Source organism: Mastomys coucha, unplaced genomic scaffold (genome assembly GCF_008632895.1).
Source record: "Mastomys coucha isolate ucsf_1 unplaced genomic scaffold, UCSF_Mcou_1 pScaffold5, whole genome shotgun sequence".
NCBI lineage: Eukaryota > Metazoa > Chordata > Mammalia > Rodentia > Muridae > Mastomys > Mastomys coucha.
The window spans coordinates 6,840,134-6,856,076 of record NW_022196911.1 but is presented as its reverse complement, the minus strand read 5'-3'; the positions used below and the strand labels follow the sequence as shown (position 1 = coordinate 6,856,076).

At 46.5% G+C, this 15,943-nt stretch overlaps 1 protein-coding gene across 3 annotated transcripts in view; it reads right to left on the bottom strand.

Annotated features, from left to right (window-relative positions):
- Nucleotides 1-15,943, bottom strand: part of Zdhhc14 (zinc finger DHHC-type palmitoyltransferase 14) — a 99,926-nt gene that overhangs the window by 13,226 nt on the left and 70,757 nt on the right. For all 3 annotated transcript variants that reach the window (XM_031350644.1, XM_031350645.1, XM_031350646.1), the window contains 3 exons: nucleotides 14,863-14,965; nucleotides 13,080-13,189; nucleotides 7,909-8,011 (listed from right to left, as the gene is read on the bottom strand). In XM_031350644.1, the coding sequence (XP_031206504.1) occupies nucleotides 7,909-8,011; nucleotides 13,080-13,189; nucleotides 14,863-14,965 (316 nt within the window). The remainder of the gene's footprint in view (nucleotides 1-7,908; nucleotides 8,012-13,079; nucleotides 13,190-14,862; nucleotides 14,966-15,943) is intronic.

Sequence of the window (15,943 nt, the reverse complement as noted above, 5' to 3'; positions counted from 1 at the left end):
GGCCAAGAAGTGGGAGAGGGTGGGGTGGCAGGCATGGGGAGGGGGGAGGCAACAGGGGTTTGTTTTTGCTTGCTTGTTTCTTTGTTTTTTGGGGGGGAAACTGGGAAAGGAGAAATTTATGTGTAAATGAAGAAAATATCTAAAAATAAAAATAAAAAAGAGTGCAGAACAGAAGGATGGGGTTCAGTGGTGATGGCCGACTGATACATGATGAAGGACCCCTCTCCCATCCCCCGCCCCATGGGTGAACCACCGGGAGGGGTAAGCTCACCTATGCTGAAGTTTCAATAGTACTTAATATGTGCCGGTAATCAATACCTACTGCGTGCCTACTACAAAAGGATAGGAAGATGAAGTAGACAGGCTCTCTGCCAATCCTCAGCACAGTCTAGGGGGTGACTAGAACCACCACTTTCCCTTTTTACAGCATTAGAACTGAAGACTCATGGAGGTGGTCTGACTTGTCGAAGACCTTCCAGCCCCAAAGCTCTGAACTGGTTCTTGGACTCCCACACGCTGCCACACTGTGTATTTGCAAAACGTTTCCCCTTTGATTATCTTTGAGCATTATCCTCGCCTGCTTCCCTTACAAGAATTAACCTAGGCCAGGACACTGGACTGACTTAGTGAAGACAGAGTTGGGGAAGGTGGCTAGAGGACAGTTGGGAGGACAGAACAAACGTCGGTTTCAAAAACCCTTTAGCATGTGAGATAAGATTGGATCAGTAGCACAGAGAAAAACCATGTCTGAGTTTCACGTCATCGTTAAATGCTGCAGCAGTGAGTACATCTCAGGGAGAGTGGTAAGGTTTATCCACATCTCCACTAATTCAATGTGAATTTCTACCAGCCACATTTCTTCATGCACTAGGGGAAACCGCCCCATAGCTTTTGTTCCAGGTACCCGCCGCCATCACGGGTACCTGAATTCCCTATGTCCAAACTGGCTCTCCCTCACTGCAGCTCTCTCTGAGCTGCCGCCAGTGAGCTGAATGACTAACTCACTCAGCACAAGGCTGCCCCCAGGCTCCCCTCCTGAGATAATATCATTTTACTCTTCAAATTCTGCCTCTTTGCTGACCCTGCCTCTGCTGTTCTGAACAGCCCTGAGGTCACCTGGACTTGTATAGTGTCTTTTCTGCTTGCCCTGGCTCCGATGTGCATGGCTTCCTGTGAAACTACTGCCTTCATTTACTCCAGATAAAAATCTGAAGGCATCACTTGCTGAATTGAGGCTCCGAAGCATCCCACGGCCCCGTGCTCTAGAGAATGGAATCTAAGCTGGTTGAACCGTACCAAGGCTCTTTGTTCATTTTCTCTCCTGCCTGCCCCTCCCCCTTGGTTCCCACTACACTGACATCATCTTTCTGCTCTCTAGCCTCAGTATCTACAATGGTCCCTGTTCCCTGCAAACCCAGCTCTGTTACCCAACATAAGCATCCAAGCGTCCACTCTGGACATTCCTCTCACTAGAGTCTGAATGTCCAACGCCTTCCATGTCCACGTGGTGGAACTCATTCCCCGGATTCCACTACTGGGAAGTGGTGAGGATTTTAGGACTAGGGTATCTTTAGATCACTGGGGGTGTGGCCTAGAAAGGGACCATGAGATCCTAGCCTCTTCTCTTTTGCTTTCCATCATGAAGGGAGCACTTAGTCCTGCCCCATGCTCCCTACCGTTGCTTCAGGCCTCATTTCCAGAGATCTAAAAGCAAAATGTCCACGGACTATGGGCTGAAACCTTTAAAACTGTAAGCCAGGACCACCTTTTTTTCCCCCCTCAAATTTGATGTCATCTGCCGTTTAATATTTAGCCCACACGTTTACTCCTCCAGGAAGCTTTTTCTGAAACCCCAGTGTTTTTTTAATTTATTTTTTATTTTATTTTTATTATTTTTTTGGGATCCTCCACCCTCCACCTTTGCTTGGTTTATTCTGGCCCACTCTGCTGAAATCCGCCATATATTGGAAGTATTTTCAAGATAAAAGATTCTTTGTTCCAGAAACAGAACCAGACAAAATAGCCTTAAATTGTTCTATGTAAGCCAAAGCTTTGGAGTGTGTTGAGAGGAACTTGAAGCTGTGGTGATGGCCGATGCTAGAGGAGATATGTGTGTTCTGCAGGAGAACAGTCACCACCGACCTCACCTAGCTCTGAACTCCATGAGCGACAGTAGTGATGGCCTGCAAGATACAGCCACTGGTTCATAGAGTGGCACAAATGTTATGCAGGTAAGCAATCCCTTTGTGATTGCATTTAAGGCTGACTTCATGAGATGAAACCTGTACTTGACACTCAATGAGGCCAACAACTGAGACTAGATAAGTCGCAGGTCCAGGGGAAAACCTATTGCTGTTGTTTAATGAACATAGAGATAAAGCCACTCCCAATGGCCTCATGTTCTGCCCATAGACCAGTGTATCACTAAACCTCATCAGAGAAGCTTTTCTTATAATTAACACTGAGACGCACAACTGTATGATATGCAATGTGAGAGACTTCCTCAGGGCTCTGCGTCGATGCAGAACGGGAGGCAAAAAGATTGTGAGAACCAAAGGGAGACTTCAGAGAAACTGTTCTTCAGGCCTAAGAGGGCTGTCGCACAGAGGAAGTCCTGGAGACCATGACAGTGTGCCCAAGACCCACACAGGCAATTGCCAGACAAAATCTCTGTGCAGAGAGGAGGAGGTGGAGGATGCAATCCAATCTCTATCTGCTGGAAAAGGTAAAATCAGTTTTCTTCAATGACCCTGATATCAACCACATTCCAGGACAGATCCCATGCTTGGGAGCAGTTAACCAACACAAAACAGACTCCATGCTGTGTGTGTGTTGTTTAGGGTTTTCTTTTTTATGTCTTTTATTCTTTTCTATCTTTTTTCCTTTCTTTTTTTTGAGAAAGAACACAAAGAGAGGTGGGTAAAGGGATTGGGGAGGATCTGGGAGGAGTTAGGGGAGGGAAAGAATATGATAAAAATAATAATGAAATATTAAAAAAAATAAAGAGAAGAAGCAGTCACCTCAGGGACCTTGACAATCCTCACGTGTAGACCTTCCCTGGGATTCTGACTAACTAGGAGTCTGGTGAGCTCCCAGGCTGATGGAGTTGACACTGGATCAGACAAAAAGAGCGTCACTGGCAGAAATTGAGGATATTCCCTGCTACTCCCCAGAGTCATGGACTGGTCTTGAACTTATGATCTTCCTGCCCCAGCCTTCTGAGTGTCAAGATTACAGGAATGTCCCACAAAGTCTCCCTCAGCCAAAGCCACCCCTTACCCTTTGTAGTGGTGGGGACTAATCAAGCATTTGTGTGTGGTGGCAAGTCCTGTGCCTTGTATTAGACACCAGACAGCTTGGGAGCTATTCAAATCTGCAGGCTGTGCCCCGCTGGCTCTGTTGGGCTGTAGTGTGTGTGTGTGTGTGTGTGTGTGTGTGTGTGTGTGTGTGTGCGCGCGCGCGCGCGCGCTCGTGCATGTGTGTGTGATAGCTGTAGCTAGGATGTCTATTATAGGCAGTCTAAGCAAGTCAAATGAAAGGAATATTGTAATAGCCCCAAGATACCATAGCTAATTTCACCTTACTTTAGCAACTCCACTACACTTCTGGGCATATACATTTGCCCTGATGCTATTCAAAGGGAAAGAAGGCAAACCAAACAGTAGAAGATGCAGGACCCCTGGTGGAGTCCCTTGGCTGGAGGTTCCAGTTCACTCAGCTAGGAAAGTCATGTGTATTTTATAAAATAATTAAATAAATATCAAAATCAGGGCTGGGAAAATAGTTGGGTGGGTAAAGCTCTTTTCACTCAAGTGTGAGGATCTAACTTGGATCCTCAGAGCCCACAAAAAGTTGGATACGGTGGCACATATCTGCCATTCAACTGTAGGAGCAAGATGGGAGTCAGAGGCAGGATAATCACAGGTCATAAGCCAGCTGGCCTCGCAGACACAACAATGAACAGTGAGAGACACAGCCCCAAATAAGATGGATGTAAGGGATGGAGAATTGGGACTGTCTTCTGATGTCTACACGTGTGCTGTGGTATGTGGACACCAGCACTCACATATGTGAATACACATAAACTCTCTCTCTCACTCTCTGTCTCTGTCTCTGTCTCTCTCTCTCTCTCTATCTCTCTCTCTCTGTCTCTGTCTCTCTCTCTCTCTCTCTCACACACACACACACACACAGATTAAAACAAAGACCACCCTAAAAAGATCCTAACTTGCCTGTCAGGGATTATTCCATGTGCATTAAAAATTATTTCAAGTTTATTATCTTACTCATTATTTTGTGTGGGTATGTTCATGCCACAGAATATGTGCAGAGGTCAGGGGAAAACTCAGCAGGGCTGGTTTTCTCTTTGTAGCTCTATATGTGTTCTGAGAATCAAATTCAAGTCATCAGGCTTGGAATGGAATGGAAGGCAGTGTTACCCACTGAGCTATCTGGCCAGCCCTCCACCACGTGCTCTTTAATTGCACTGAAGTCACTGCCTACATCTCTTTCCTTCCATATTTATAAATCATTGTGACTTTCTATTTGTTTTAACATTTTCCATCCTCTGGTTATCTCATCTTTTATCTGTTTCTAGAATAGACCTGCACTGATGTAAGTAAGACAGATGGGTCAACGAGAACAGATGACTATGCACACATCTCTACAAAGGCAAAGACACCCATGGTTGACACTGGCCAGGAAACAGAAACTCGGAACAGACTTGTCAGCACAGAGCAAATAAGTGTCTGTGAAGGAAAACTCAAGGCTAGAGACCTCACTGGTGAGTTCTACGTCTTTGAAGAAGAGCTAACATCCGTTTTCACAACTTATTCAGCAAAGGGCTAGAGAACGCATCTCTGAACTCATAATAGAAGGCCAGTGTCACCCTGATACCAACACTGAATGAGTTTTACAGAGAAAGAAAGCTACTGACCAAAATCTCTTATGAATAGAGACAAAAACTGCCTCAGCAGAATCCCAGCAAAGTAAAATCCAGTAGCATAAAAAGAATTGTATATCATGACCAAGTGGAATTTACCCCCAGAAATGTAAGAAACACAAAGCAAATGGGGGAGAGAACTGTTCAGTGTGACTCTGGGGGGAAGGGGCGTAGAGACCAGACTTCAGAATGCCCCCATCCTCCAGAAAGGATGGACATACTCAGTTTGGGAATTGTGGGCTATGATGGACTGGAGAAGAGATCTGAGAGTCAAGGCTCGGCCTCTTCTGTAGGCTTATCCTATGTGTTGGGACTGTGATGTTCAAAAATCAACTCAGCTGCTCAGAGCTGCAAGAGACTTTAGATACAGGAAGCCCCAGATCCTCTTTTGTAAGCAAAAGAGGGACCAGGGAGCCAGTATGAGCTAATGGTCACAGGGCTAACTGGAAGGAACCCAGCTTTTACACACCAGTCACATCCTCTCTTGTATAGGTGCTCAAAAGGTTACATGAACTTCAGGGAGGAAATGGTATGAGTGACTTCTTACATGGTACTTGCCTTGTGTCAGGCAAGATTTAAATGCTGTCCACTGTCCCACTTCATCTTCAGAGAGGCCCTACCAGACTGTTCCCACTTTATAGATGGAAACGTGGGTCAAGAAAAGGCTATGCAACTCCTCAAGCTCATGTATCTGCTAAGTGATGGCACTGTGGCCTCTGCAGTTAGCTCTCCCTTCCCCCACTTGTTCCTTGTTAAGGTATCTAAAGGCCTTGAAGTTCTACACTGGATCTACCTAAAGGTTCTACAGTGGAATGGTAAGTACCTCCTGGACTGCCAAAGTCCGCTGCTGGCTGACTCCACAGCACCCCCATGTGGAAGAAGAGATGCCTCCGTATAGTTCCTGTGACAGACTGAAGTGCTTTGGCTCAGGGCTTGACCACAGGGTTCTGTGCTATTAAGGTGTGCCCGTGAAATGCCCCCTCAAAGGCTCATGGTGTGCAACTGGTCCATGGCCTGTAAAGGGAGGCTCTGGAACCACTGGGAGCATAACACATGCCACTTGGGTGTCTGTACAAGGGTATCTTTTTCCTACCTGTTCTCATACATCACCCCCACCCACTGCTTTCTGTTCTCCAGGAAGTGAAGAACGTGCTACACAGCTACTCATGCTCCTGACAGCACTACGTTCCACCACACACTTCTGCCACCATCATATCCTGCCCAAGCACAGTGGGCTGAGCAACTGTGAGCAGAGCCATCATTGTGAGCCTAACTAAATCTCTCTCTCCTTAAGTTGTTTGGCCAATGCAATACGAAAGCAACCAACCCACACCCCATTATAGATCCCACAGTGGCTTACAGCCACTTCTGTTAGGTTTTAAATCTAGAGGACCGTGCAGAGCATTCTGAGATCAGTGCTAGGGAGTCTCCTGGGGACCAAGTCAAGACCATTGGTTGTAGGTTGGACAATGATATCCAATGAGGGTCTCTAACGCTGGTGTCATGGACTTGCTTCCACGGTGTGCTGATTGCTGACATTGAGTGTGCGAGAAGGAGCATCATAACCCTCCTATCTTTTGAGTCTAGCCCTTAGCACATAGCAAGAACCTTGGGAATGGTGCTGGATGAGTAAGTGGGAGCATGCATGTCTATCAACATGTGTACCAGTCAGGGAAGCAATCCACAGACACTGGTGGAAATTCTGGTATATTCCCCTTATGGTTAAAATAAAACTGAATGATAACTTTCCAGTGTGGGTTTAGAATTAAATGAGACCATTAAATGCTTTGGACATCTGTCGCCTAATAAATTCAGTATCTTCCCTTTGGTGAGCACATAGCCTGCCCTCTCTGTTCTTGCTTCTCTCTGATAAAATCTTCTTTTCACAGTTTCTTGTGTGGGCACGGGTGATGCTCATGGAGAAGAGTGGAAAGACTGGGTTATGTCCATATTGCTTTCAAAGGAGACCTATTAGCCACCAAAGCAACACAACCAAGACCCCGCAGCTAGCAAACAATGAACCCGGGCATCGTCCTGCAGGAGCCTGGTGCCATGGGTGAGCAGGGAGCGGGAGGATTCCCCCGCTGCAGGTCTTAGAGATGCTTGGCTGGCTGCTGACTTTACCTCACAGCTCTCTATGCTCATCAGCAAGATTTCCCCAAGTCTACCCCAAAGCCAGCTCCTCGGAAACTCCATGTAGGAGACTCAGCTGTGCAAAAGGTGACCAGCAGAGTGGGTAGGGGCTTGAAGTTCATGTCTTTAGGCAAACGGAGAGGCAACTGCCTTCCAAACACCTCAGAAAGTTCAGGCGCTGAGGGTCAAGGTCAACGTGCTGTGGTTGTAGATGTCCATGGGAAGGTGCTTCCTGCCCTCCCTCACCTCCTCCTGGACGGTGGCGTGTGCATACCGCTTGCATGCTCTGGTGTGCAGGCAGTTTGGTTTATACTGTAAATAAAGGAGCCCTTGGCCTGAGGATTGTATAGAGGGGCTGCAGGCTAGTCTAGGACTCAGGGTGGAAGTATGGAGAAGTGTGGTGTTGTCCATTGCCCACCTATAGTAGCAGGGCACATTATTTTGGTAGCAGTACACACTGCGTAAGGGACAGCAAGGAAACAGAGACTATCAAACAGGTCCAGCCCTGGTAGGTAGGTAGATCCTGTCCTTTAACTGCTTCCTAACTTTGTGGACATATGTGTGACATATGTTATTGAAACAAAGAGGTGTGTGCGTGTATGTATGTGTGTCTTAAGTAGCAAGCCAGCCAGAGTAGATGACATGGTCCCTCCCTGAATCCTGTCCAACTTGGTCATTTTCCTTTCCCATGTCAGCATGTCAGTCACATGGATGATTCAGACGTCCCTTCTACTAAAGCATTTTCCCCAGGCATTTGTTATTGGGTTAGAGGGCATATCTGAAGAGGAGAAGGCAGCCCAGGGAAGAGTGGCCCTGATGCAGGCAGTACCTACCATGTCACTCTGCGACTGTGTGGCCCCATACATAGTGATCCCATTTGATGGCGCTGCTGGCTGTGGTGTGTCAGGCTGGATATAGCCTCTTCTGTCGATCAGGCTGCAGGAGAACAAACGGGAAGGAGAGAGTGAGAAAAAGCTCAAAGATGATAGCAACAGGACTTAAACATCTAGGCCTGGGGTTCCTCTATGATGGCTCTTCTCAGCTGTCAATTTGATGCGTTCTAGAATCACCTGGGAGATGAGCTTCTGGGCACGTCTGTGAGGGATTACCTTGACTAGGTTAACTAAGGTGGGGGGCAATCCTCCCACTCTGGGTGGCACTACTCCCTAGGCGAGGATCCTGGACTGTGTAAAAAGGAGAAAGTGAACTGAGCATAAGCACCCATTGTTCTACTTCATGCAGATACAATGTAACTAGTTGTATCCCACTCCTTCTGCCTGGACTTCCCTGTCATGAAGTTACCCTTGAACTGTGAGCCAGAATAAACCCTTCCCCCACTAAGTTGTTTTTGTTATGGTGTGTTATTACAGAGGCAGGAAGATTAAAACAGGCTCTTTCTGTGCTAGAGGCACCTTGGCATCTTGGACTATTCCATATGTATCCTCTACATGAAACCTGTTACCACATTCTGTCATGTCTTCCTTTAGGGTACCTTGGTTCAAATGTGTGCATGCTAGACAAGTGTTCTTTCACAGAGCCATAGCCTCACCTGTCACTTCTACTTTTAAAGAGGCCCATGGCACTGGTTGCTCCCTTTTTTAGTCTAAATGTTTGTCACCTGCTACAGACGCCAGCAGCTTCCTCTCAGTCGCCTCCTACTGTCACAATTGTTCCCAACTTTCCTCTCCAGCTTCATGCCAATGCCATTTTATGACAATCCTGTGTTATCTTATTACATTAATTCAGATATATATTCTGAGTGGTCACATCACACCAGTGCATTGTGGGAGACCAGAGCAAGCCACACCTGCATGTACTCTTTCCTCTCTGACTTTGTATTTCTTTTCCAACCATCCTCACCCAGGCCACATTTTCTCCCACTCCCGCTCACTGATACCAGCTTGAAGAGGGGACATTGTGGGCTGAATTGGGCCAGTCCCACAATCTATAGTTGGGACTCTATCTGTGACCTGTGGCTACTTTGCAAAGGTAAGCATGAGAAGATGAGCTCCTAATCAATTGTGGAGGGTCTCAGCACACTGTGATTGGTGTCCTTAAGACTGACAGATGGCAGTGCCCAGTGGAGAAACAGACTAGAACACAAAAGCTACAGACCAAGGACTGCTACCTCCAGAATCTGGGAAGAGCATGGATGAGCTTCCTGCTTAAGAGAGCATGGCTGGATTGCTGGTGCCTTCATTTCCGACTTCTAATCTCAGACTGTGAGAACTCTATGTTACTTTAAGCCCTCCCCATCATGGTACTTTGTTAGAGCATCTCAGGAAGTACTATAGAAGTAGAAGAGGATTTAGCTTCAGAGGGAAGGGAAGGGAGCCCCAAGGTCAGAACAGGGTGCATGGCTATAGCTTAGGTCTGCAGTAACAGGTAAACCTTACCTCTTGCAGAACAGCTTTGGGAAGTTGCGGATGGGAGACTCTTAGATGAACATTGGATGATGGGCTACAAGCTGTAAATTGAAACCTTCCATCTCTACTTTACTTTTGGTCACAGTGTTTTATTGCAGCAATAGGAACTCTAAGGCAGACCCCCCTCACACCCTCCCCATTTCCTCAGTCTCTTGCTCTTGTCCGGCTCCCCACTGCACATGCACTCTTTTGGTTTCTCTTGATGAGCTATACTACCCCTTCATCATAGGCCTTCTTTTTTCTTTTTTCTTTTTAAAAGATTTGTTTATTTATTTTAGGAGTACACCGTAGCTGTCTTCAGACACACCAGAAGAAGGTATGAACCCCATTACAGATGGTTGTGAGCCACCACCATGTGGTTGCTGAGAATTGAACTCAGGACCTCTGGAAGAGCAGTCAGTGCTCTTAACTGCTGAGCCATCTTCTCCAGCTCCATGCTGTCCTTTCTGTCAATCAAAACCCCCTTCCCTGAATTCCTTCCTAACTCCTACCCATTCTTTAGATGAGATCAAAATGTCACTGTGTATCACCTGTCCCTGGCCATGTGGCATACAAGATTGCCTTTCTCTTGCACACCCCACACCAAGCATAGCACTTACCCACCACACGTACTCAGTGGTGTCCAAATAAATTCCTTACTCCAGGTTTAAGCCATGGATCTGGCCTCGTATGACCCTCTGCCTCCACCTCTACACTGATGATATTGTGTGGGGATCAGGATGTATGCTTTTGTGCCCACCAGGATACAGAGACACAGTTCCTTACTCATAAACACATTTTGTGTGCTGGTTTGACCCCCCAGACTGTTGCTAGACTGCTTTCGGCCCTCATAGACTCATGTGTTTGAACGATTGTCCTGTGGAGAGAGGCACTGTTAGGAGGTGTGGTCTTGTTGGAGGAAGTGTCTCACTGCGGGCTTTGTGGTCTCCTATGCTCAAGCTCTTCCCAGTGTGGAACTCCAGTCTCCTCCTGGCTCTCTTTGGATCGAGCTGTAGAATTCTCAGCTCCTCCAGCACCATGCCTATCTGGATGCTGCCATGCTTCCTGCCATGACAATAATGCTCTTTATAAAAAAGTAGCCTTAGAGTTGGGCAGTGGTGATGCATGCCTTTAATCCCAGCACTTGGGAGGCAGAGGCAGGTGGATTTCTGAGTTCGAGGCCAGCCTGGTCTACAGAGTGAGTTCCAGGACAATCAGAGTTATGCAGAAAAACCCTGTCTCAAAAAACCAAATGAAAAAAGTAGTACTCTTGGTCATGGTATCTCTGGATAGCAATGGAAACCCGAACTAAGACATTGCAGCACATTTTATAACACATGAGAGGAAGTCAAGCCAAGTCTGAAATGGACAGTGCTGCTTAGCAGACTGGTGGGATAAGAAGGTCCTGCTATACAAGGGCAGAGCAGAGGGAAGGAAAGGCAAGAAAGGCCAGGTGGAAGAGGTGAGAGGAACATCTCCTCATCAGCACGGGGCCAACCCTGGGGAACCAATAACACAGAGGAAGGAGCCCAGGCCTTTCCCTGGGGACTCACAAGAGTCTGTTAACTTGATTCAATGGGATGGGAGTGTTAAGAGGGTAGAGGTCACTCCAGCCAGCATCCTGGGTCACTGCGAGTAAAATGAAACACAGCTTAGTGTGCCAATTTCAGAAACTGTAGCTAATTTGTAACCAGTTACTTCCCACTCAAATGACCCAAATAGAGCTGCAGTTCCTGTCACCAATGTAGAACACCCTTTGCTTTCTCTCTGCTCATCCTATGCTTGGTCCCTTTCCCCTCCTGTGGACTCCCAGACTGTTTCTAGACTGGAGCTATCTACTTCAGATTCACGACTTGTCCCAGTCAACATTTCAATTAGCAGATCTCAGTTCAGCTTTCAGCAAGCAGGTCTCCAGGGAGGGCCACTCTTTTTTTTTTAGTTTAGTTTTTTGAGACAGGGTAGGGAGGGCCACTCTTGAGAAGTGCTTCTTCCAAAGGACTTGAATCTTAAAGACTATGGCCTCGATCTAGCCAAAACATGGTCTTAGTTCTGTGATGGAACAGCATGACCAAAGAAACTTGGGAAGGAAATGGTTTATTTGGCTCCTGCTTCCACATCACAGTTCATCATTGAAGGCAGGACAGAAAATCAAGCTGAGTAGGAACCTGGAGGCAGGAGCTGATGCAGAGGCCATGGAAAGGTGCTGCTTACTGGCTTGCTCCCCATGGCTTGCTCAGCCTGCTTTCTTATAGGATCCAGGACCAGAAGCCCAGGCATGGGCTGGGCCCTCCCTCAGTCACTAATAAAAAAAAAAAAATCCTGACAGGCTTGTCTATACCCAGATCTTACGGAGGTCATTTTCTTCTCAGTTGGGGTTCCCTCCTCTCTGATGACTCCAGCTTGTGTCAAGCTGACATAAAACTCTCCAGTACAACTGACTTCTTGTCAGCTTGACACATAAATGCATCACTTTTTAGTTAGAACCTTTCCAGTCTCATCGATTCCCACATTAATATCACAATATCAAACCAAGTAACTTTAAAAGTCCCACAGCCCTTACAAATTCAAACATTATTAAAACTTCAGCCTCTTTAAAATCTCTAATTTCTTAAAAAATTTGAAATGTCTTTGAAAAGTTTAATGTCTTTCAGCTGTAGGCTCCTGTGAAGATAAAAAATTAAGTGAACAGGGCACAGTCACACTTTGAACAGAACCAAACCAGGCTCCCTCCTCTCAGATTACTGCTAGCTGTGTACTCTTGAACATAATATTTAGATTCTGTGCCTCCGTTTACCTATCCATAACATAGAAAACAATGGTATCTACTCTACTTCTCAGGTATGAAAGGAACATCTTAAAAGTTGATATATGCAAAGCATTTAGGAAGCTAACACACACGCTTGCACGTACATTCCCCCTCCACAGAAAGAGAGAGAGACAGAGACCGAGAAACCGAGAGAGAGAGAGAGAGAGAGAGAGAGAGAGAGAGAGAGAGAGAGAGAGAGAGAGAGAGAGAGAGAGAGAGAGAGAGAGAGAGAGAGAGAGACAGAGAGAGAGAGAGAGAGAGAGAGAGAGAGAGAGAGAGAGAGAGAGAGCGCAGTTACCAGTTACTGCCAAGAGGGATACCATCTTCAGTGCCATCCCTACATCACCTATTCCACCTTCGCTGGATCTCCCTTGGGACGATGTAAACACCACAGCCTGTGCCCCCGCCTTTAGCATTTATCCCGATATGGTTTCTAGTTGCTTCCTGCACACAGCATCCCTCACTATGCTAATCACAGATCCCAGTTCCTCCCAGGAGTTCAGTGTCTGTCAGTAATGAGCAGGGTCACGTGCTTCTGCTTTTCTGTTTTGAAATATACAAAGTTTCCTTCCTGTTGACACAAATTCAACTCAAGACCAAAAAGAAGTGAAGCATCACCAAACAAAGCCAAGCTTCTACACCTTGCCTGTATCTAAATGTCACACAGAAGAGAGTGGAACTGGGGGGTGGGGTGGGGGTGGGGAGTCAGGCATCAGCTCTGAGCTGTGTTCAGGCAGACAAGGGATCTGCTCTCCTGAGATCTGTGACCAGTGTACTACATTCTGCCTCTTACCTGGGAGAGATGGGTCCACACAGGGCAACACAGCAATTTGTGAAGATGTTTCCATAGCTGTAGGGATTGTAATTTTCTTTACCTCTTTTATTAGACCAAGAGCCTTTGATCTGAAAGAAAAAGAGCATCAATAACACATAACGTCTGGAAGACCAACACCAGAGTTTGGGCTAACTGAACCCAGAGATGCCTCCGAAAGATACAAATAAAGGCAGGGATATAGCTTAGCAGGAGAACACCTGCCAAGCTCATGCCGGACTCTGCTTTCATAGCTCTACAAACAGTATGTACTGGGAGAAACTGAGGCACTTTTCTGAGGAAAACCAACATTTATAGGAAAAGTTAGAAATTTTCTCAAACAGGAGCTTAGATTAGGGTGAGAATGACAATTCCTGGGGACAAAAAACAAAACAAAACAAAACAAAAAAAACCCTCATTTAAGATTATACTGTGGCACTATAAGTTCCTCTAACAGAAAATTAAAACTCTGTTTTTCATAGTCATGTCTTACACCCTAAGTCTTTTTTACTGATGTGTGGAGTAGGTGTGGGGTGTACACACATGACATGTAAGGGTATATGCCTAGCACATGGAAGCCAGAAAAGGATGCCCGGTGTCCCCTACTGCTCTCCGCAACTGTTGTTGCCCTAGACGGTGTCTTCTTACCGAACCTGAAACTTGTGACTTTGGTTAGGCTGGCTGGCCAGTGAGCTCACGGGTTCTGCCTGTCTGCCACACCTCTCTCACTTCCCCTACCAATGCTGGGGTTACAGGCATATGTAGCCATATCCACATTTTACATGGGTGCTGTGGAGTCAAATTCAGGCTCCCATGAATCCAGAGCAAGGGCTCCTATCAAACTCTAAGTTGTAATTAAGCGTACGCTACCCAAAACACCATTAGCATGGGTCCCCTGATTGCCAATTTAGACTGAGAATTCAGCCTCTTGTTAAACTGTCTGTTTTGCAGATTCCAATATTTAATTACCAAATCAAATGTGTTGTTCTGACAGTTTTTTAAAATCTCTCTTCTCCTCATTTATTTTCCTTAGCTTTTGTTTATGGGAACTGGATCTGTTCTGAGACATTTAACATGCATAGAAAAAAAAATATCAGGATGAAGACCAAGTGAGAACCACACTTGCTGGGAAATCGTTTCCAACATTATCTTTCCTGTTTTGTTTTTGTTTTTTCTTCCTCCCAGCTACCTGCATCATACACAGGCAGATGCTCCTGTTCTCAAAGTTCAACTTCACGTTAGGGTAATTTCCTCCAGAAACTAGAGCTATTAAGGATGAAAGTTAGGATTCCAAGATGTGCCGGGCAGTTGTGGCGCATGCCTTTAATCCCAGCCCTTGGGAGGCAGAGGCAGGCGGATACTCTGAGCCTGGTCTACAGAGTAAGTTCCAGGGCAGCCAGGGCTACACAGAGAAACCCTGTCTCAAAAACAAACAAACAAACAAACAAAAAAATCCAAGATGTCAGCCTGCCATGGTCTGTTTTCGGTTGCCTCCAAAATTATTTAAGAGGATTTGAAGAGGCTCAAGGTTGGAACTGGGCCTCACTTGGCTTATCTTTGGGTGGCTCTGACATGGTGGCAAAATACAGAAGGATGGAGGGATGCCCTGAATATGCACAGACTCCAGCTGTCCACTGCATTCTCTGTCCCCAAGGTTCTTACAGCCGGAGTCGGATATATAGGAGGAGACCCCTGATCTCTCACTCCCTCTGCCCCCTCCAAGGCTAACCACATAAATACCCACAGGCTATGGTCAGGAACTTACGTCTTCGTTTGTGGTCTGGTTGGAGCTGATAAGGTACGTGTGGAAACCTGAGAGGCCAATGATGGACCAGACGGAGAAGAAGCATATTACGGCCTCTAGCACAGTGGGTGAGTCAAGGAGACCAACAGAAAGATCATGGGCTTCTTGTGGCTTCCAGAGAGGCTGGATGTCAGGAGGTGAAGGGCTGAAACCCCACAGACAGGTTCTGGGCTCATCCAACCTCTGATTTCCTGTTCTCTAACCAGATACCCTCCTCCTTTAGCCCAGGGCCACACTCGCACTTTCTGCCATCTCCTTCCCCAGTGCTAAGTGACATTTACAGTTCTGCCAGGCTCCCTGGGCATCACTTACTTCTTCAGATGGATGGTTTCCCCTCTGGACCAGTTTCCCCTTTGACCTTTCACCTTCTCTGACTTGTAATGCAACTGAGGATGGCTGGAAGCTAGCAGTGCCTCAGACCCTTGATGAGAGGATTAAATATTAAATATCCCTCTGAGTTTAGCTTCTGAATGCTGAGGACTGTCTCACCAACAAGTGTCCCCCTCCCACAGGGTAGCTTCTGTGGACTCTCTGACCTCAGCTTTTGTCTGAGGTGAGTGAGAACTATGCCTGTGAACAGCAGGGTAACTCTAAGTGTGGAATGAGCCTGGGTTTCTCCCTTCTAGAGAGTTCTGGGTAGTGACTCTAAGTATGGAATCAGGCTGGGCTGCTCCTCCCTAGAGACCTCTGTGTAGTGAGAACCTGGGGGGGTTTGGGCTCCCTTCCTTCCTCCCTCCCTTCCTTTCTTTTTTTTTTCCGAGACAGGGTTTCTCTGTGTAGCCCTGGCTGTCCTGAACTCACTCTGTAAACCAGGTTGGCCTAGAACTCAGAAATCCGCCTGCCTCTGCCTCCCAGGTGCTGGGATTAAAGGCATGCACCACCACCACCTGTACAGTTTTGGCTTCTTTAAAAAACAAAGTATAAGAACATGTTTTAATTTTAATCCCAGGTATGAGATATGGGGCTACTTTAGATCATTCACAGCAGTTGACTATGATTTGCCTCATGCTTTAGCAAGATTGTGATTTTGTCAGCTGCAGAG